Genomic DNA, 23,934 nt, shown 5'->3' with positions numbered 1-23,934 from the left:
TATATATATATGTATATATATGTATGTGTGTGTGTGTGTGTGTGAAAGTTTAGATGTTATGTAAATATATAAACATTGTGCTGTATGTATAAAAATAAAATAATTTTCATGTTATAATTTGTGATCCCAGAGGAATAGAATGCATCGTGTGAATAAAAAAAAATTCACTCCTTGTCATTTTAACATGTATTGATTTAAAATTTGTATTCAAATATTAATTATTTTTAACGAGACATAAAATATTAATAAGCTTAAATTTTATGAACTATTGAAAAAAAAGCTTAAATATTTACTTTTTTATTTTTTTGTTTTTTTTTATATTCATAATAATAGATATTTGTTGAGAAATTTACATAGAAATTACACGTTTTTATAGATTTATATATATTTAAAATCTTGGTTTTATTTTTATATTAATAATTTTTTTTTTCTATCATAAAAATATCATGAAGAAATAATTTCGAAGATTTAAAGTTGATATGTGCTAGAAAATTTGTAGCAGTAGAGTAACAGATTGTCGTATTAGCGTTGTGCGAGAATTCATCACACACACATATGAAAGAGAAACAAATCGCAACGAATTCATAATTTTTTATGTGAAAAATCCGTAAAGAAAAAAACCAAGGGCTTTGACCCAGTTGCGAAATCCACTATTGATTAATGATTACAGAATCTCTTGTCCCACAGACAAAAAATGATAACTATATTATTCGAATTACAATATTGACTGATGGCATCTGGTTGGTGATGATTTATGATGATTGGTGGTTAGCAGTGGTCGACGACAGTTGACGGAGATTAATGGAGATCGGTGGTGGTCGACGACAGTCGGAGGCGGTCGAGGATGATAGGCGGAGGTTGACGGTGGTGGACAACGGTCTGCGGTGGTCGACGACGGTAGGCGGGGGTCGACAGTCATCGGTGGTGGTTCTTCAGTGGTCGACCACGACCGACTACGATCGACGGTGGTCCATTGAGGACGGCGTGAATCGACAATGGTCGACGGTGATGCTGAGTTGAAACTCCTCCTCAAAACCTTAGACTGCCTCTTTAGGCTTAAGCTCACCCTCATGAGAGGGTTGAGAGTCTATTTATAGTGTTCTTGGTGCAATGAATGCAAGAATATGAATCATTTTTATCAAACGCTTCTGATTGCTTCTTTCAATTAGACGGTATTTAATGGTCTTTTTGATGTCTTAATTATGTCGACATTGAGTAATTTTGTGCTCTTTAAATTCTTCTTATCGAAACACGATTCGATTATGAACTTGCCAGATTCGGTATCTATCTGATCTTTCAAATGTGTCCGGGAACCTTTCAAAAGTAGTTAAATGACTTGATCTGGGCTTGATTTGACTTGGATTGAACTAACTTTGATGTCATTAGGTTCCTCTCATTGAGTCGGTAGGCTTGACTATAAGTTTGTTGAAATCAGAGTTCTTGATGACTTTTTATCAATATTTGAATATCTCATGCTCAAAATATTATCTCGAGATTCGTGTAGGATAATGAAAATTTATTGGTACAGTATCAAAAGTATCTTGTATGGATAAGTAAAAAGGGCCTTTACATATCCATTGCCCCAATTATTATGTAATAATCTATCAATCATTCAAATTTTAATTTTCACTTGCAGACTACTTAATTCATATATTTTTAATATAAGTTGGGCGGATATGTAAAAACTGTAATATTGATGATAGGATATGTTAACAAATAAGAAAATAAATGGTATGCATATAAATCTCTCCCATGTGACATGAGTTATATCAAATTTAATATTGAGTATTTGACGAATTATTTGTTGAAGAGCAAATGAATTTTTTCAACAACATAAATAAACAAGTTCTAACTATCTTTATGTTTAATTCATTTATGCTTCTAACTTTTTAAAATTAATTAAATTCATTTATTTACTAATCTCAATAAACATTATCAAATCAAGCAAAATGTTAAGCGAGCCGATTTAGCAGCTTTCGAGTTGTTCATCTTGTGCTTTGGTTTATTTAAAGCCCTAAAGGTATTACGCTTGGCTGAGCAAATGGGACAAGTTCGGGTCGTGGTTAACATTAACACCTAGATTACATCACCCCCTTCTCTCTCTCTCTCTCTCTCTCTCTCTCTCTCTCTCTCTGTTCGATAAAGAAAGATGGAAGCTTGCTTAAGGCGATCGGGGAGACGACTGCTGAATTCCTCCTTCCCACCTTCTTCTTCTTCTTCCAGATTTATATACCCTATCTCTTCCGGTGATCTTCTCCTCGCCCGCGTTTCTTATAGGGCTCCTTTTATTTCCTGGGATCACTTGTCTTTGAACGAAAATTCTTTCTGTAAATGTGCTTTTCTCCAATCCCTTCGCAGGCTATTTGGCAGATTATAGTCGCAATGTGTCGACCATTTCCATCAAGGGCGCCGGTAATATCGTCCGCAAGGGCACCGGAGGAAGATCGTCTGTTAGGTGGGGCTTTCTATTGATAATATTTTAAATTCTCGGTGCTCACTGTTTGAACTAAACTTATGCGGCTCATCTGATGGTGTTAGGTTGAACTCATACTGACCTTGATGGTATTTGTTGAGTGATTGGTTTGTTTCATCCCATTAATGATTTGTTTCTTCCTGTGACAGTGGTATTGTTGCGACTGTTTTTGGAGCTACTGGATTTCTTGGTCGTTATGTTGTTCAGCAGCTTGGTAAGTTGTAGCCACTAGCACCCTTTGTTGCAGTTTTATGAAACTTAAAGCACAATGCAATGCACAAGGCTTTTTTTTTATTATTTTAAAGCTCAAATCTCAGAAGGAAGCGGTGCTTTCATTAACCAAAATGTTAACAGGCTATATAAAACTATTAATATATAAGTACATTTAGTAATAATTATAAAATATAAAGCATGACTTAAAAGTTGGTATAAAATAGAAAAAATGCTGTAAAATAACTAACTTGAAGGCAAACATTGATGGTGAATCTACTAATGAAGTTGGCAAACAATTTCTAATTGATTGTTGCAATAATTAAAAACTTACTTAAAATTTGCTAGAAAAATTTACAAATGGTTCGAAGTGCGCTTTAGCAAAGCAAAACATGCGTCACACACTTCTCTTTGTTTTGCTCATGAAACGTGCTTTTAAAAACATTGCCTTGTTGTATGTGATAATGTTCTTTGACTGGAAGAAAATTGCAGAGTGGAGGTTTTGTGATTGATACCTTGTAAACAAATAGGATAGTATAAAATGCTTTCATTAGATTATGAGGATTTTTTTTTTTTTTCTAGGCATACTTTAGTTGTGAGCCCGTGACATTGGTGAAGATTTTGTCAAGAATTTCTCTTGGGCCCATTAATCGTGAATGGTTATTTAAATCTTTTATTCCTATTACTTATGCAGCTAAAATGGGATCTCAAGTTTTAGTACCTTTTAGAGGTTCTGAGGATTCCCATAGGCACCTCAAGTTGATGGGTGATTTGGGCCAGGTATTATGCTTTGATAAAGTTTGTTTGCATGTTTGTTCGACTTTGTGATTTTGCTTTTCATATTAAAATGTGTTAAACTTAATTTCTAATTTGAAAACTTGTGTACTAGATAGTACCAATGAAGTACAATCCAAGAGATGAGAAGTCAATTAAAGCTGTGATGGCTAAGGCTAATGTTGTTATTAATCTCATTGGTTAGTGCATCTAATCATTGCTCCTTTGTGAAGTTTTGGCATGAGAACATGGTTAATGCAAATTTAAACATTTAGGGAGGGATTATGAAACCAGAAACTATAGCTTTGTAGAAGTTCACCATGCAATGGCAGAACATTTGGCTGTGGTATGTTTTCAAATTTGGGGCTTTTCTTTGACAAAAAGAATTTTCAATATTTTTCGATGGTGACGAGCTTAAATTTTTGTATAAGTTCTTTGATAATATGATAAATGCATTGATTATCCCTCAATTCATTTTGAAGAATGATAAAAGGTTGGTTTTCCTCAACAATCCATCTGCACTTTTGCTTATATACATCAAGTTAGACAATCATTTTCATGCCAAGAAAGTACTTGGTCCATATTGTTCTCCTGCTCAAGATTATTACATTGCTGTAAATGTCTTAATTTAGTTTCTCTATTAATTTTAATATTATAGCTCATAAAATTTAGAAAAAAAAAAAAAAAAAAAAAAAAAAAAAAAAAAAAAAGGTTAATGAAATTATATATCTAGTATGTGGGCGGTTTTGGCATGAACTTTAAATTTAGGTTTGTGATAACACAAATTCATGTGCAACTTTTCAAGAAGACGCAGAACATTACTTTTTTTGGATTTATTATTTAATTAATACTTTTCTTCTCTTTTTTATTACTTTCTAAGAAATTTGCATGATTAAGTAGTTGATTTGGCCATTGGATTAAATTTTGGTTGTCTTGAAAGTACTTTGATCAAATAGAAAATTAAATGGGATAATTGGATTTATGCACATCCACTGGCATTATATAAATATTATAATGCTCATTAATTTGACGGTGACCTACAATTTCAAATAAATTTAATGATTGTGTTTGTGAATAAACTTATCAAATCTTTGAATATGGGTTGTTCGACATGCTTTAGGTATTTTTGGAGAATGAATGCATCGGTGTGATCATTATTTTGAGAGTTAAAGCTTATGGATTAAAATAGGAAGCATCCCAGTAGTGCTATAATTTGGGCTTGCTTGTTGCATGTAAGTGAGAGGATTCGAGTGCCATAAATCACATTTTTGAAGTAAGATAAGCGTTGTCTATATTGCATTGAAGGGTTGATCCAAAAACTAAGTTTCATACCCAAAATGTGATCACAAACTCATATGACTCACCCAACCAAGTATGGTTTTCGTGTACGTTTCCAATGATAGATTTCGAAACAATGTAAGACACTTCTTGTAGATCACTCCTAGTATATTAAAAAATGAAAAACCAAAGTGAGGGATATTGATTGCCTTCCAAGCGACATAAGGAAGATAAGTCATCCTCTTAACTTCTCACCCTAACCAATCTCACATTGCCAAGGTGATCCACCAAGCTAGGAATGATGCTTTGGGCATATTCTTAATGTGATCATGTGATTTAAACTCGGTCAAAGCATGTGAGATTTAGGAGTATAACCATAAACTAGTTACACAATAGAGCCAATAGGCTCCATGTGACAATTTCAATATAAATTTGTCATTACTATCGTCTTGTTTTTGAGTGAAAACACAAGAATGATGAATTAAGAATGCCATAGGTGATTACCAAACTGCTCCAAGCAGTTGTCTAATAAAAACATGGACTACTTGACACCTTCCATCAACTACTTAGTGTCATTACATGTCCAACTTGTGAAAACTTAGAAGGTTTGGCCTAACAATCAAAAAGTAGGTTGGAGAAGGTTGTTAAAGGACACATTTAACCTTAGTACAATGTTAATAATATACGACATTGTCTACAGTGCCAAAAGTGCTCAGGCATTACTATGATATCACCTTAGATTTGACCTCACAAGAGAGACAAACTGCATAAAAGACTATCGTTTTTACATTTATGATGCACAAGGAAAGAAGCCCTTTATTAATGGTGCTTGATAAAGCTATCATAATATAAAATGACTTTGAATGGAGTGAGCTCTTACCAATGAAGGTGGCCATTATGCATGAAATATGTGTACATATGAAATATATGCCTTTAGGGACAAACTGCTCCAGTGTCTATCCTAGATGAGAGAGCTTGCCAATCTATAGGTACATAGGAAACCAACTAGCAACGTTTGATCCGTGTATGTCTAATTATAATAAAAATATAGTTCTCTCTCTCTCTCTCTTGCTTTCTTTCTTTCCGCCCTTGCCTAAGACTTATTCTATTTTACCCCTTCTTGAATCATCCATATTCATTGATCTCTCTTCCTAAATAAATGGATTGCCTTTGGTTATTTTGAATCAAATTTAGACATCTTCTAGTGCCTTTGTTTGGGCAGCATGTCACCCTTGAGGGAAAGTGGGGTCAATGAGCATGATGGGGAGAGAATCTATAAGCTAGCAAGTGGAACGTCACCAATTGTGTTGTACTTGTGAAACTCAACCTCCATTGAGTATTCAATCATGGCTTAATTTAAGGAACCAAATCCAAAATTCCAAGTTGACATAATTGTAACCCAAGGTGACACTACTTTTGCATCTTTTAAATAAGGAAGAGATGTAAAATTAACATTATTTTGCTGCTACGTGGCGATCCTATCGTCTTTAACCTTGAAAGAGCTGGAGAGATTGCACATGTAATATGAGACAACTAGCCCTTAAGGCCAATTGTTGGCAATTTTGAGGTCACATCTTCTCGCGGTAGCAAGTCTAGCTTAATTTAAAGACTTTTGCATCGTTCTTGCTCATTTAATCTCCCTTTTTTGATTCATTTATGCTACTGTGAATATTTCCACCACCTTTGAATATTCGGTGTAAAGAAAAAATTGGAATTAAAAACAAAAGTCAATGCCACGGTGATATGATGGCAACCTAAGTTGCCACTACTTGTGTGGAAAAGGTGTAAGAGATGCAACAATCAATAATATCCTTCTGTTATGCTTTGACCTTGCTATTTTTAATCATGAAAACTGCACATATAACACTAGATAACTAGCCCAATATGCAATTGTGTGGATGCCTCCTCTAGTGAAAGTAGGTCAAACTTAGTTTGGGGTTCTCACTAGCCTCATTACTTTTCTTCCTTCAAATTTCTCTTTTATGTGTAAAGGTTGGTGTAGCGTTAAACATCTAAATGAATATATCCGTGATAGGGTTGGTGTAGCTCCATTGACGGATAAAATTAGAGAGAGTCATTTTTGATGGTTTGGTGGCATTAAATGTCGACTATCTGATGATTCCAATAGGAGAGTAGATGTTTTAGATTCAACTTATGTTAAGAAAGGCTGAGGTAGACCTTGAAATATTTAGGCATATTCTATAAAAAATGATCTTAATTTATTAGAATTAATGATATGACACTTAATAGGATGCAATGGAGAAAAATGATTCTTGTAGCCGACCACACTTAGTTGGATGACAGTTTGTTGGTGTTGTAGTATGTGATCTTTTTTTATTCTATGTTGGCAATTTAAGCAGTTGATGCGATTAAGTGTTTAGTCCTCATCACCAATGTAAGAATGCATTGTTCTTTGGTGACCTTTTAAGCATTCTTTCTTGCAAAAATTTAAAGTGGTGACTATTTGGCCATTTTCAAATCTCGCAAAGGTTGAAGAAAAGTGATTATCATCCTTTGTATGTGATAGGGGAAAATGATTCTCTTATGTCTTGCTTTGCTCGGTTTAATTGGAAGTCATTAAAGGCTCAAATTGCATAATTGTCGAGGCTTGTTTAAAGATGATTGATTTAAGTTTGTATAGTTGAATGTAATGATAGATCCTGAACAAAAGTTAGAGTAATAGGAACCACTACAAAAATAACTTTGAATGAATGTAATCATCAATTAACTTATGTTCAACGGGGATGACCGTGTTATTGATGAGTAGTCAATGATGAAGCATACTGATTATAAACAAGGGAGCAATCACATTGACAACTTCAATTAAAAATGACCTATTGTACCATTACTTGTGAAATGAGAAAGGTTCAATTCTATATATTTTCCAATAGACATTAGCTTGTAATTCTCATGCATGATCACCATTTGCAACTTGTTTCAAGCAATGGGGTCCAAATGATGTCCTGGGGGAGTTTAAAACTCGGGACTAATGCTAAGAAGTGTCAAGTCCTAATATCTATTGACCTTGCTATTTTCAATCTTAAAAATTGCACATGTAGCACTAGATAACTAGCCCATTAGGCAATTTTGAGGATGCCTCCTCTAGTGAAAATAGGTCAAATTTAGTTTGGGGTTCTTACTTAGTCTAATTTTTTCTCTTCAATCAATTTCCCTTTTATGCGCAAGATTCCTAATGAGACACTACCACCAAAATTGATAAGTCCTAGTTTTAAACGCTTGTAAGGATTTGTTTGATTCACAAGAATACTTGTAGTTAGCTGATAATATGTTGGCAATTTAAGCAGTTGATGTGATCATGTGTTTAATCCTCATTATCGTGCTAAAAATATATCGTGCTTTGATGTTTCTTGAAGGTCCACCCTTTAGGTATTATTTCTTGCAAAAATTTAAAGTGGTACCCATTTTTAAATTTTGCAGAGGTTGAAGAAAAGTGATTATTATTCTTTGTATGCGATATGTCTTGCTGGGCTCGGTTCAACCGAAAGTCGCTCAAGGCTCAAATTGCTTTGTTGTCAAGGCTTGTTTAGAGATGATTGATTTAGGTTTGTATAATTGAACATATTGATTGACTTTGGAGAAAAGTTTAGAGTAATAAGCACCACTATAAAAACACCTTTGATTGAAGGATTCAATTAACTTATGTTGAAAGGGGATGGCACATTTATTGATAAGTAGCATTGATGAAGCATATTGATTGCAAGCAAGGGAGCAATAATATCAAAAACTTAAAACGCAAATGACCTATCATACTATTCTTGTGAAATGAGAAAGGTTCAATTCTATATCTTTGTCAATAGATATTAGTTTGTAATTCTCATGCAACTTGTTTTGAGTAATGGGTCTGAATGGTGTCTTAGTGAAATTTAAAACTCGAGACTCATCCTAAGGATTGTCTAAGTCCTTCACGACAAGAAAAGAACTATATATGACTATTCTATTTTTGTTTTATAGTGATACCTAGCACTAATGAAATCATATGCTGTCAGCTTAAATCCATATCTCTAAATCGATATGTTAAGGCAACACCTTGTCCATTTCTATTCATATTTAAAAAGAATTTTAGGTTATAGACACTTGGGCATTGTCTTTTGGCTTGAGTTACTTTTGATGAATAAGTTAATTTTTCAGGGCCATAATAGGCTTTAGTTTGTAAGGCTTTCTGCTTGCGTTAATGTATAACCTTTTGTTTCAAAAGTTTTTGTTATTGAACCTAATCATGTTGTTGAACTCATTTGAGTAATACGAGTTAAGAACTACATGGCTTGAAGATTGCTATTGATTTTGTCTTCTGGCATTCACAGTTATACTCTTTGAGGCAGACCAAGTAGAGCGTATTGAATTGACAACAACTTAGGTTGAAAGCTTGTTGAGCTTGAGTTGGGAGCTAGGAAGGCCTTTGCGTTAAATCAATATAGGAAGCTGTTTAGGTTTTCCGTTCTCATTAATGATCAACTAATCATCTTGATGAGTTTTTGTTGAGATGTGACAAGAACTTGCATGGCTTGGAGATTATGTACGACTCTCTCACGTTACTGCTTGGTTGATTTAATTTTGGCTTGATCCTTTGATATTGATAATAAAAAAATTGACTAATCCAACATCTGAAGTTAAAAAGGTCTAAATTAGAAGCAGTGATAGTCTCCAAGAATGCCCTAAGTAGTACATCCTTTATGATTAGTTGATACATAATCAATTGTCTCATTCTCTCGCTTGATATTACTAAATTTACTCTACCACAGTTGATTGCAAAAGGTACAATGCAGAGAGTAAATCAAACCCAAGAGGCTCAGTGTCACAGAACTTTTATATAAACCTGCTTGCACCATTGCTTAATATTTAAGATTCAAGTTGTCACTTGAAACAGCCATAAGTCGACACATCCTCCTCAAACAGAATCAATACATCCTCGGCTCAGGTCAATACATTCTTCTTTTGAATAATTATTAGCGGCTGAAGGATATTTAGTGTTGAGGACTTTAGAAAATGTTAGTAGGTGGCATCCATGTATAATGTTGTATGGCGGGCGTTGGCTATAGCATGCTAGATATGATGGCAAGAACAATCATTTTTTTTTTCCATAATTGACTAGGAGTGGTCACGATCAGGGAATAAGTAGAATTAAATTGCTACGTGCGTCATTTTATCTAGGGAAGTCCCTATTCAAATCCTAGATTTGTTTATATAGAATTAGAGCTCAACAACTCCATATGATTATCTCAATTCTCACGAATATTGAAAAATTCTTAGTGAGTTCACAAATATTACGAAGAGAGTAAATAAGGGGTAAGGTAATCATTGATGTATGGACATCAATGCGGTCTTTTTTTACCAAGTCAATCTATGTTCAACCATGTTAAGTTTTGTCCACAATATAGTCATGTTTCTTGTTTGCATTTTATATGGGGATTATATACTTTTAGGACTTGGAACTGAGCATGTGTGATATGTTTTTCATTGTTATAAATTTAAATCATTGAACAGTTATCCTTTTTTTATTTCTCACTCAACCTCTCTTCTTATTTGTTTCCTCGCCGCACTATACCATAAACTAAATTTTAAAAATGTGAGATTGTTCTAAAAATTGTTCTCTTCTAAAAGGTTGTCTTGAATTGAAGAGACAATAGCCACCCCATACACAGGAAAGAAGGAAGAACTTGAAATAAATGAAGAAAGCAGAATCTTAACTGAGAATGGATGATAGAAGGCTTGTGACCAACTAAAGCAAAGATAATAGTGATTCCATATAGGGTGGACGAATGAACTAGTGAAGACTGTATTGTTGAAGATAATCCATTGTTGAGAACTTGCTTGAAAACTGAACACTGTCTTGAAAACTGAAGAAGGAATGTGCTTTATGGTTATGTTTACGAAAGAAACAGGAAGACTCATTTTACTTTGTTGAAATTGGAGTGATGGGGAGGATATCTCATATATACAATTACGAATACAATTGCTATGAAGATTTCTTTTGATGTTTTGATTCCGTCTTCTTATGACACTTAATTAAATTGATGTTGCATCCTATGGATCATGGGATAGGTCGAACTAAAAGTTTTCAAAGTATATAAAGGAAAAGTGAGCTCCTCTTCTTGCAAGATTGTTTAATATCCTTTGCCCTAGTGATATAACTAAGATTGTTCAATTTATATAAAGGAAAATGGAGCTTCTCTTTTTGTAAGCGTGTTTAAAGTCTTTTTCCCTAGTGAATATAAACAATTAAATGGGTCATCTCTAGAGCATGTGAATTTTTTAGAAATGTAATTGTCTCCCATTCATTGTTTGCCAGTAGTTAAGTACATCTTCATAGTAATTGTATTCCTAACAGTAAATGGGTTACGAAATAAGCCATCTTCATTAATATAAATTTCAATCTTTGAAGATTCTTTTTGAGTTTTGTTTCTGCTTCTATTTGCACTTTACTTAGTTGATGTTTCATCCCATGGATCATGGGATAGGTCGAACTAAAAGTGTTCAATACATATAAAGGAAAAGTGAGCTCCTGTTCTTGTTATAATGTTTAAAATATTTTGCCCTAGTGAATATAAACAATTAATTGGTCACATCTTGAACATGTGAGTTGTTTAGAAATGCAATTTTTTTAGAATGCAATTATCTCCCATTCATTGTTTTCCAGTGGTTGAGCACATCTTCATGAATGAAATCTACATTAATGCAGATGGATTATTTTGTATAGTTATTTCCATGTATGAAAGTTTCAAGGAAGCATAAGCACTTTTCTCCTACTATCCATCTGCAATGATGAATCACACCACTTTCTGTATTCTTCAGTGAAAAACAGTTTCTTTTTGTCACCCACCAGCATTTCCGTGCAAGACCAGTGATTTTTTGTTTTACTCCTTATAGATGAAAGTGATTTATCTGTTGTTAAACTTTCTTTTATGTTAACTTCACATCATTTTGTGTTTGAGAACTTCCTTTTCTGTTGCCTACTTTCTTTCCTACTTGACACTATTGCATTGCGAATTTGTATATATTGCTGAATTTTATTGCATGTGCCATCTTTTGACCAAATTTCACAGATTGCAAAAGAGCATGGTGGCATAATGAGATTTATACAAGTTTCATGTTTGGGAGCGTCTGAGTCATCTCCGTCTAGATTGTTGAGGACGAAGGCTGCCTCTGAAGAATCTGTTCTCCGAGTCTTTACAGAGGTCATCTCTTTACTTAATTATTTTGAATTTCTAACCATTGAAAGCTTATGTGCGTATGCGCATGTTGCTTTCTATTTAATAGGTTTGGGCACTTGAAGCTGTAGAAGTACATTAAAATATTTTGACAAGTTTTAATTGAATTGCTGAAAAATGAATGGAAAGTATTTGCTTTTACATGGCGAAGTGGTGAACTTGAAGCCTCGCATTTAAGTTTTTTTGAGGACACATGTGGGTGGCTGTTATTATGCCGTGGTCGTGTTTGTTTTCTTTTATCAAAAATAGCTATGTAAATAAAAAAAAAAATCTTTGCAATGATTTTTCATTTCCTATTTTTGGAAGGAAGATTTATATAACACCCAATTCCTATGTATATACATATCTAACACCCAATTCCTATGTATATACATACATATCTAACACCTATACTTTAATTTTTACATTTATAGGACTTTACCTGTTCATGAAAATGTTTATTTCACCTTTTAAAAGTTGAAGTAGTGGTATATTTGATGTGATATGAAAGATTAGGTATTTTATATGTAAAAACTAAATTTTAGGTGTTACATTTATAAATTCATAGGAATTGAGTGGTATGTATGTAATTGCCCCATTTTTTGAAATGATGTGGCCATTTTTCCTAAATTGTGAAAACACAGACCTACACTTTTTCTCTTGTTTTGAAAACATGCCTAAAAGGGATTGCTTTGATTAATTAGAGACTAATCGGGCTTTTTGTAATTGATTTTGCTAAAACATATTAATGATAATAATTGGAGTTTAATTAGTATTGTTAATAAAATCAATAAAGTAATATAAACATTTAATTTTCAGCATGTTACGACCAATTAATTTAATATTAATTAAAATAATTCTTATCAATTATTTAGCTAGTTAGACATTAATTTGAGTTACGGTTATGATCATTATTATTGTTTATAAAACAATTGCTCTGTTTACTGCAATCAGCTAATGGATTAACTAGAATATTTATTAACTGTTTAATTAGACTAATTAATGGTACATTTTATTTAAGATCCTTAAGATCTATTAATATTTAACTATGATGAAGCCGGGGCTAAATAATTAATAAATAAATTGGCTGGAGTACTTGGTAATTTATGTGTTATTTGGATTAATTAGGGATTAATTTGTTTTTTAATTAAACGCATTACACTTGTTGCTTGTGAAATTAGTCAATGCCATTGGAATCATCATCTTGAAATAAAGAAATTAGTTTGGTTACCAAAATAGACACATAAGCATATTAACAAATTAATACATTATTAATAGTCATGATCGATTGTGGACATTATGTGGTTAAAGATTAACTGGTGAAGATAATGAATGTACAGAAGCATATGTGATTTGGTTTGACGGACCTGATCCAAGCCATTAGGAATTGTTTGTTGAATTTGAGCCACTTTGCTTTGTACCTTACAATTATTCTCTTTTAATAAATACAAACAAAAAATGTAGAAGAAGACTGAAGAGATTATAGAATTGGAAGCTTTGCTCAAGCAGAAGAAAAATTAGATAAACAATTCAAAAAAGTTGGATGATTTAGAATTAAAAAAAAAAGAAATGGTGGGAAAATTGAGTAAAAAAATGGAGTTTTTGGACTGGAAAAAAATTAAAATAACAGCAGAATGAAATTCGAGAAATAATTTAGGAGTGGGAGGAAGAGCTTTGTACAAGTAGAAACAAAAATTGAGAATTTACAGAAGAGTATGTTTACTTGATATGTAGACAGATTAATACATTATTAATACTCAGTAAGTTTGGTTTATAATGAATGGTTCATTTTGGATTGAACTAAGGCTAGTGCATGATTGACATGGCTTGACACACAAAATAATAGATGGGTCCGCTCGAGTCTTTGGTCGTGGTTTGGGGAAATGGTCCATTTGGTTGATATTCAGTTTATCTGGTGATTGGTGACTTATTGACTTGCCTAACTAGAGTTGAGATACAAGAGGCTTGGCTTTTATGGATATCCAAGTTTTGTCCATCCTTTTTTACATTTTGGGATATTGTTTTCTTCTCAGTTTCTTCTTCAGGATTTTCTCAAGAAGGCAGTAATTTGTGGGAGTTGATGCACATCATATGCATGCAGATTAGTACATTTTTAATGTGCAATTAGCTGGCCCGTAATAAATGGACTGGATTGGGTTGATTTGGTTCACTGAATGATTTGGCTTGATTTTAAAACTTAAATAATTCATGGCCCAACTGGGATTTGGGCAGGGTGAAGTAATTCTGCTGTAGAATTGGCTCATCTAGTTTGATCGGTTTGTGGTGACTCATCAATTTGGCTAACCTGAGGCAAGATACATGAAGCTTGCATTTTCTAGATATTCAAATTTTGTCCATTTTTGTATTCCGACACTTTAATTTCTTAGTTTCCTCTTAAGGTTTTTCTCAAGTGGTAGTGATATGTGAGGGTTTTTTTTTTCCAGAGTGATGTGTGAGAGTTGATGCATATTTCATGCGTGCAAATCAATACATTTTTAATGAACGATTAGTTTGGTTCATAATGGATGGACCACATTGGGTTGACTTGAGTTTACTTATATTGATCTGATTTTTAAATGCAAAATAATAAATTGGTCAATGTAGATTTTGGTTCCGACATAATGGATAAGAAAAATAGCCCATTAGGTTTGATTTTAGTTTTTGTGGTGAGTGGTGACCTCGACTTGTCTAATTTGAGCTGAGATACGTAAAGCTTGCCTTTTCTAGATAACCAAGCTTCATTTTCTTTTTTTTTCTTTTTAGAATTTAATTTCTTCTTAGTTTTCTTTTTAACCATTATTTAAATCTTGTTGGCCTTTATCAGTCCAAAATATTACGTTCGGTGTCTGGGCGTAATTCCGGACGCCAATTACCTTGCTACACGTGCTTGGTGGTGAATTTGATCCCGAAACTGGAGACCCGGCCCAAAATAAATATTATGGCTAGGGCTTTTCATTTACCATGTGCTACGGTGGGAAACAAATTGAAAATTTTACATGGTTTCAGGTTAAATAAACAAGAGTTAGGAAAAAAAATGATTTCAGAATGCTAAAGAAGAAGAATATAAAATTTGTTATGAATGTGGAAAGCGTTAATGAAGAACTTGCTGATGATATTTTAGATTTTAACTCATCGATAAGTTTCTAACGTAATGCATAAATAAACTTTTTAAGAAAATCCTTATATATCTATGATATGAAGCTGAATAAGTTTTTTATGGTTTTTTAAATAGCTTTTCTGTAGTAAAATTTTCATTTTACAATGATTTATGACAATATATTGGGAGTGTCCTATCTTAATCTTGAAGAAAATATTTAAGTAATCCACTAGTAATGCTGAAATGTTATTTTTATGATATTTGAGGTTTTATTGGAGACACGGGATTTTTTCGCAGATGCAGTACTGTAGCTACTGCAGTACTGTAGCTACTGCAGTACTGTGAGATTTTGCAGTTGCTAGAGACGGGCCAAAACAATCTCGTTTTTTTCTTATACTTGCTTTTCTATTTTTCTTCATTTTTTTTTAGTTATTTCCTATATATGTGTTGTATTAGGGTTTAAAATTCAATTTTGACTCACATTTGTGTCAAGACATCCATTAACGTCCCTTTCTCCCATTGAAGGTTGTAGTGTTTTGGTGTTGTTCTAACTGTACCTTTCTCCTAGGTGGTGTTTATCTTACCTATTTCCTTCCAAATCTTCCCAACATTGCTCCTGATAGCCCTCCACTGTTGCAGTCACCCCCAAACAGTTGCACCTTGTTGTTTTTCCCGCTGTTTCCCTAATCGAGCTATTTGTCCTCGCTTCTGCCACCCAAACAATTGACCGCTTGCTGTACTACAGTTCCCCGCATACCCTGTTGCGTCCGCCAATATTCCCCCTCACTGTAGCAGCTAAGAAACACCTTTTCTTGTTGTTTTTTGCAGTTCTGGCCACCCAACTATCCATTTCTCTCATTCCAACTTGTTGCCCTTTTCGCAACTCCTCCCCTTTGTTGGTGCCATCCATACCCTTTGTTGTTTGCTTGCCTTTTAGCATTTACCCACTTCTTGCTTTCTTATCAAAGGGCCAAACCCTTGCTGATCATCACCACCACCCCGAGGTTCCACCTTATTTTGATTATTTGTGCCGTGACTGCTGCTATTTCTAATTTTCTGGTGTCGTGTTGTTATATTTTTCCTTTCAAGTGTGTTGATTGTAACTGCTTAGTTGATTCAAGTAATAATATTTGCTTTTCTATTATGATTTGGGTTAATTTCAGTATCAATTTATTTAGAACTATTATGACTTTAGACAAAATTTGGGCTGTAAATTAGGATTTTGCTGTCTTATGCTTTAAGAAAAAAAATATTTATTTCTCTTATGAAGCTGAAATCAGCTTTTAATGATATTTTAGGCCAATCGTAGTTTAGAGCCCAAATTTTGCCTAAATTTATCATAGTTTTAAATAAATAAAACCTAGAATATCATAGAAGTCTCATTTCTACATTATTAGTGGGTTAGTTGAAACTTTTTTTTGGATTATGGCAAGTTACTCCCAATATATTGTCGTAAATCATCGTAAAATGAAAAGTTTATTATAGAAAAGTAACTTAAAACACTATAAAAAACTTATTCAACTACATATCATAAATATATGAGGGTTTTCTTTAAAAGTTTATTTATACTTTACATTAAAAAATTACCGATGAGTCGAAATTTAAAATATCATCGGTATTGTTGGCTTTCCATCGGCACGCTCCAATTTCGGAATAGATTTTATCCTCTTCCTCTTCAGTATTTTGAAATTAATTTTTTTTTCTGCTATTGTTTGTTTAACCATAAATCAGGCAAGATTTTCAAAATTTTTCCGTCGACACGCGCGGTAAATGAAATGCCTTTGCTGTATTATTCATTTCAGGTTGGGTCTCCAGTTTCGGACTCAAATTCATCGCTTTTGTGGGATCAAGTGGTCCAGCACCGTGTCGCAATGTAACTTGCATTCGAATGTAATTCTTGTTTGGACGTAATATTTTTTCCTCCACTACACACAAATAAAACAAGCACAAGTGGAAAAAGGATTTGGTTATTTTCTTTTATTTCCTTCCTTTCTTTATATTGATTGCTGCAATTCTTATTTTCACTTATGTAGTTGCTTATCATTATCTTTACTGAGATTTGTGGTTGATGTAAATCAGGAATGATGCTTTTCTCTTGCTTTATATGCATTGATACGCTCAAAGTACACTAAAAACCTAGCATATTAATGATCGTGTAATCTATGAGTAGCAATGTTTTTATTTTTTATTACACAAGTAACAAAACATACTCATTCAAACTTGATCCGTCCAGACTTGCGCATCTGACCTAGTTGTTGCTTGTCTAGTTGTACCTTCTATATTAGTAGCTTTTTGATGTGCCTGCTTAAGCAATCTTCCAATTTGATGCATTTGTGAAGCCATCTATCGCACTGATTTGGGCAGTTTTTCATTGGTTACTTGGCATTTTTTTAATCAATCTATCTTATTCCCTTTGGGTTCCTTCTTTGATAAAGCTTTGCAAGTGTTTGTTGTCACCACTTGTTTTGTGTGGTCTTTTGTTTCCAGAATTTTGGCACAAGCGAATATTACTTTGCTCTCGAAAAGGAGGTGTGGCTTGGCTCAGAATATCATGGATATTGGTAGAAGTCAAATCTTCGATGACATGCTCAAATGTTATTCTTTCTGTAGAGCCTTTGGACAAAACCTTTCTTATTATTTCAAGGCTCATTCAGATTCGAGAAAATTGAACATTCAGGGTCTGTTTTTGATAGCTTTCTCACTACTTTCTTTTTAGACTGTTGCCATGCACACCCGCTTGGCTGTTGCTTTCTTTTGATTTTTTAGAAAATTTTGCAGTGGGAAGATGTTGCTAGGATGTGTGATAGATGTAAGAAGATTGCTGTTTAACTTCTTTTTTTTTAAAAAAATAATTATAACGTCCTCAACAATTTTTAAAGTAGTTTATTTCCCCTGAGCAACGCCTTTACAAAAGGCTGCAACCTTCATACACGAACTCTCACAAATAGCTCAAATTTGTACTCAAAAGTTGGAACCAATTGAATTGTGTATTTAGAGACTTCTATGACTACTCTTAATAGCTTCACATAACTGATTTCTTCTCTTCCCGCCTATAAGACAATGGAAATTGTTTCTCCGATTCTGAAAGTTTATCATTTGCGTTATGTCAGTGAAGACAAATGATTATGATGATCCGCAACTTGATGATTTGGATGGAAGCATTATGATTGGTGATGTTTTGACGGATAGGAGGTTTCAAATATTATTCACTATACATGGTCTTGATTATATAAAAAAAATGGCACTTTCTTGTCTTCATTAGACATCAGACAGCGTGGTGGTCCAAACGAGCTCTTTTTGGTTGTGTTTTTCTTACCATTGGATGGTTCATCCTTGGCTTTATGATATATGGTTTGTATTTTTTTTTTATTTTGAAAATGGGCAATTTTGATAATTTTTCTTGTTGTACTAATATCATTATTTATTATAATATTATGCTTTAACTAAGGAAAAACAAAAGAGAAAAATTCTTATTTCATGCAGATGACTACATTGCCAATTCTACTTTTTGGTGTTAAATACATGTTTCATCTCATTTAGTACCTCACCAAGTGCTCGGCTAGCATCCCCTTGGCCCCGCACTTTCTCGACCTTGCCTCCACCTTTCCAAACCCCTAACAGCCACCATCGTCACTCAAGATCCACTCTAGTTGAGCGTTTGCATTATTTATTGTTATTTCAAAATTTTGGCTATCTTGTAGTATTTTTCCTTTCAAGTGTGTTTGTTTTAACCTCCTTTTTATTTTTTAGCAGTAATATTTACTTTTTCTAATAGAAATTGGGTTAACTCCGATGTCAATCAATTTTTAAAAATGCACTCTACTGAGAATGGCCAATTGAGAGCCATGTCTATATATCTTTGACAGTTTTTTGTTTTGAGTTTGAAGTTTGATCATACTTAGGGTCCGTTTGGTGCAGCTGCAACTTATCAATAATCTGCTGATAAACAGCTGATCTGGATTAGCTCCTTATCAGCAATTGATCCTGATAAGTTGGTTGACTGTTTGGTTTGTGCAGTTGGAAAACAACTGTTTTATAACTGTTTTTTGATAAATGACAATTCTGCCCCTATGCAGTATTGTTGTTTGCCACAAAACTGTCAAGCTATTCTCAACACACCCCGCCCAATGACCTCTTGTCCCTCCCCACTTGTTGCTCAAACAACAATTTCCTTAACCTCTCTTCAAAGCGAATTCAATGAAATTTTTTTCCTCCGGATAGAATGTAAAATAAAATTACCTTAACTCCAACTATCTCAACACCCCCGACCCACCCTCAAAGTGACCTCTTGTCAACCTCTTCCTATCCCTTCTCTCTAAGCACCAACATTTCACTCCCCACTCTCCAAGCATCACCCTCGAGCAACACCGCACCATCCTCCCTCCTTGACTGCCACCGCCACATTCTCCTCAAGTATTTTTGTACTCTATGCACTTAACTATTATAGATGCCTCGATCAGGATCACAACTGCACCCTTTCAATCCATGCTAAGCACCTTCCCTATCACTTTAGTAGCCAAAAAAGAACCTAATCGCCAATCTGATTCTACTGATCTATATGATCTTAGAGGAGATCTATGATTAAGCTCAACATTTTCTTTTAATTCTTTACAAGTAAACTTTATGTGGATTATTTACACCAGCTTCCCACACATATAATTCAATTGAAATAATGCTTTCGAGAAAAAGCAAACTAAAACTTTCCTCTTCATAAAGTTTGGCAAATATACAAGAAATATCATCTGCAATGTACACTTCCTATAGATTTTTTAATCCGGTTTTCCTCTTTCGCCTTCAACCCAAAACGGATTAACGGTATTTAGAGAAGCTGAATAACGCGAAGGTGGGCGGGGAAGGGGAAGACAGGCAAGGGTTACCTTTCACAGTGGTTTCGAGTAAGAGCGGAGAGGAATGAGGAGAAAAATGGGAGTTTCAGAGGCCCTTGTACGCCGCGATTCCTTTGTTAGCTCTAATCACGACTGTATCGCGAGGCTTCGGTCAAGAAGGCAATGGTTCTTTCGGGCAAACAGGTAAAATCGCAAAAGCAAAACATGGGCCGCAGAGGCTCGCTCGCCGCCGCGTTTATTAAAAATTTCGATCGGTTTTTTATGATAAGCAAGTGGAACGCGCGAAAAAAACACAATCCCGGAGTTTTCAAAACGCCACCGCAGCGAAAAAACAACCCCAAATGGAGCTTTAATGTGGCTTTGAAGCTTAACTTTTTTTAATGATTGTTGGTTAGTTTTGGGAGTTCCTAAGAGGCCTTTGTCCTAAACCATTTGAGGAAGATAAATATTTCCTTTTTCTGGTCGTCTCTAGTACTCACAAGTTCGCTTGCTCCTTTTCAGGCAACAATTATGAGACCTGGTACTCTTATTGGCACCGAAGATCGTGTTCTAAATCGATGGGCCCAATTCGTAAAAAAGTGGGGCTTTCTTCCGCTCATTGGCGACGGATCCACCAAGTATGGATCTATCATGTTTCACTGTTGATTTCAGCTTTTACATGAATTAATGAAATCCATGTTTTAATTCCATGTGAAATGCACTACCAGGATTCAACCAGTTTATGTTGTAGATGTGGCTGCTGCTATTGTGGCTTCCTTGAAGGATGATGGCAGCAGTATGGGCAAAGTTTTTGAGCTTGGCGGGCCAGAGATTTTTACTGTACATGAGCTGGTTGGTCTCTTGAAATTATTCATTATTTATTTTTGTGGCTTCACATTTATGCAATTTGTATTTTCTATCGTCATGTTGATGTTGAAATAGAAAAGCGTGATCTCTTAAGCAGATTTCTCTGTATAGTGTAATGATATTTCTAACCGGATTTAAACGTGCAGGCAGAGCTCATGTATGACATGATTCGTGAATGGCCGCGATATGTTTATGTTCCTTTTCCAATTGCAAAGGTAAGTTCATGTCTCGCTTCAGCGCTCGGAAGGATTGCTTTGGATATTATTCTTTTTTTTTGTAAATTTACATGTATAGCACACTATTCTTATGTATTTACTCATCTCACACCTAAGCTTTCTTATTTACATACATAGCAACCTAATAAGCCTTCAGTTGAATTAGATGGCATGGTGTCTAATGTCAAACTTTTTCCGTTTTAGTGGCACAAGATGACTGGATGGTTTTTTTTTGGTTTTATCTCGATCAATCTTCGGAATTCTTACAAAAAAATTGTTTAAAAATTATGAATATCACTAACCAGTTGGATATCTTCACTCATGAATTCTGTTTTTTTTCTGTGCAGGCTATTGCTTCTCCTCGTGAATTCTTGCTGAATAAAGTTCCATTCCCTCTACCAACTCCGGTTATATTCAATCTGGATCATATAAATGCACTCACACAGGATACAATTGTATCTGAAAACGGTTCGTATCATTAAAATTATAAAGAATAAAAGGCCAAAATAGTGTATAAAAGTGTCGAATTACTCCTTGTACTCTTTAAATTGGAGTATTATGTGGAGGCTATTTAAATTGACACTTTATACACTCCGGGACAAAAATGACTCCCTTGTAAAGGAGAAAAATTCGTGTACATCGTCCGCATGTCGCATGCGAGCTACGTACGGACATACGCGATACACCTGCGAGGTGTTTTTTATTTTCGCCACATCGCGTCCGTCGTCCTTGTGAGGAGTGAGAGGACTATTTCGACACTTCTTCTTAAAAGAATAAAATAAGCTCTTCTGCTTATCCAATAGCCCAAAAGATATCCCATGATACTTTTTTGGGCATTTACTTGTACATAGCACACAATCCTCATGTGCTCACATATCTCACACCTAAACTTTCATTTTTGTAAGCATAGAACTTTAGTTGTGAGATACGTAAATACACAAGAATCATGTGCTACATATGTAAATTTTCTTAATTCTTTCTGCCTTTCTTCTAACCTATCATCCTCAATCTTATAACATTCTTGTTGCAGCTTTAACCTTCAACGATCTCGGCATAGTTCCTCACAAGCTGAAAGGATACCCTGTGGAGTTCCTTTCCTGTTATCGCAAGGGCGGTCCCTCTTTTGGCGCTACTGCTAGTGAAAGAATGAACAGCACCGACATTTAAAACTTGTTTCCGGTTTATTAAAACATATGGAGCTCTGAATTTTAAAAGGAAAGCATCTGCTGCTTCTGCTTTCTTTCAATGGAAGCTGACTTTTAGTAGCTAAGGCTGCAGTTTAATTTTATCTAATAAGCTCTGGGTATTTTGAGTTTCTTGATTGTTCCTGCCCAATTTTTTTAGGGATAATTACATGCATAGCACCCGAAACATTGATATTTACAAAAACTAGAACCTAGGTGATATTTTTGAACTATGAAATTGATGTATTTATGCGTGTCGCTATCAAATCATTGAGAATTTGGTAAAAATGAAAAATATGGGTGGGGGTTTTTATCACTAATTTTGATATTTGAGTGAGAATTTGAAATATACAAAATTATTTGTAATTCTTTGAAAATTTAAATGCATTGAATTTATAGCTTCAATTTGAGCCATTGAAATGTCTAGATCATGACAATGTTTGATAAAATTAATTGAATGTGTGATGTAATTAGTTAAGACTTAATAAATGTATAAGTGAATCAAATGAGTTATTTTTATCAAAGATTGTCAAGATCTAGACATTTCCAAGATTGTGATATATGTGAATGAAAGCTAATACATTGATATTTGTATTTTAAAAGATATCAGGTAATAGATTACTATCGTGACGTTTAACTACAACTTCTATGATTAGCTGGTTCTACAGTCATCGTCTACATTATTCACGATAAACTATTATTTTCATATTAATCGACTACAACTAGGGCCGGCAAAAAAGCTCGTTGTTCGCGAACAGTTCGTGTTTGACTCGTCGGGGAGTTCGTGTCTGATTCGTTTGATAAGCAAAAGAGATGAACAAGTACAAATTTTTATTCATTCAGTTTATAAACAAACAAAACACAAATAGTTATTTGTTTGATTGTGTTCGAATCGTTATTGTTTGAAATATATAATAATTTAAAATAATTATATATAAAAAATTTATCATATTCTAAAAATAATTATATACTTTAAAAATTTATATATTTTAAAAAATTAAATTCTATAAATTATTATCTGATCTTCAAGTTTGTCTTTTAATTTATATTAAATTCTATAATTTCGTATTTATCTTCAACTTCATCTCTTAGCTTAAATTTTCTTATGTCTTTTAGATTTATTTAGTTTCTTTGAGTGAAACATAGTTTTTTAGAGTGAAATCTCGCATATTGCCCCTAGATCTGAATTTTTTATGTATGAGATGTGATATTATGGTTTTATTGTGAGTTATGTTTCGGCTATTTTTCATTTGTGTTGTGATTCATATATGTTCAAGCATTAATTTCCTATAGGTTTAAGCTTTTGAAAGATTTTGAACAATTCAAACAATACAAACAAATTATTAAGATTTCAAATAATTCAAATAATTCAAATGCTTCGAACAATTCAAACAATTCGAACATTTCAAACATATTTCAAACAAATCAAACCGAACAAGAAAAGTAACTTTACGAACAATTTCAAACACGAGCTTATTTCAAACACACATAATTTCAAACGAACACGAACACGAGCTTTGGTTTACACCCCTAACTACAAACTTGGTGACCCGTTACAATTATTATTGTTAAAATATCATTGTACATTTACGATGATTAACTTTATAATTTCATTTTCACTAATTCAAGAGAAGAGTAGATCTATCTACTTACAATTAGATAATGAATTATTTCAACTGGTCTACGCCTCGTGATTTCTTATACTTGTCAGGATTGTTAACATAAAAAGTAGGCGTATCTTATTCTGCTAATCTCTTTTGTTCGGGTGCGTGTTAAATCTTCATCCAACACTAAGACGCTAAGTT

General features: G+C 33.8%; 1 protein-coding gene across 1 annotated transcript; it reads left to right on the top strand.

Annotated features, from left to right (window-relative positions):
- The first annotated feature begins 2,025 nt into the window (after positions 1–2,025).
- On the top strand, positions 2,026–22,430 carry LOC110031299 (NADH dehydrogenase [ubiquinone] 1 alpha subcomplex subunit 9, mitochondrial). The gene is made up of 12 exons (XM_020734442.1): positions 2,026–2,246; positions 2,359–2,455; positions 2,623–2,687; positions 3,378–3,463; positions 3,573–3,657; positions 3,733–3,803; positions 11,797–11,928; positions 20,386–20,501; positions 20,592–20,715; positions 20,877–20,945; positions 21,293–21,413; positions 21,976–22,430. The coding sequence occupies exons 1-12, from the start codon at positions 2,150–2,152 to the stop codon at positions 22,110–22,112; spliced, it is 1,200 nt and encodes a 399-aa protein (XP_020590101.1). The 5' UTR covers positions 2,026–2,149; the 3' UTR covers positions 22,113–22,430.
- The last annotated feature ends 1,504 nt before the right edge of the window (positions 22,431–23,934 follow it).

The sequence above is a fragment of the Phalaenopsis equestris genome, unplaced genomic scaffold, assembly GCF_001263595.1.
Source record: "Phalaenopsis equestris unplaced genomic scaffold, ASM126359v1 Scaffold000002, whole genome shotgun sequence".
Lineage (NCBI taxonomy): Eukaryota > Viridiplantae > Streptophyta > Magnoliopsida > Asparagales > Orchidaceae > Phalaenopsis > Phalaenopsis equestris.
The sequence above is the reverse complement of the archived record's forward strand: the minus strand, read 5'-3'. Positions and strand labels throughout refer to the sequence as shown.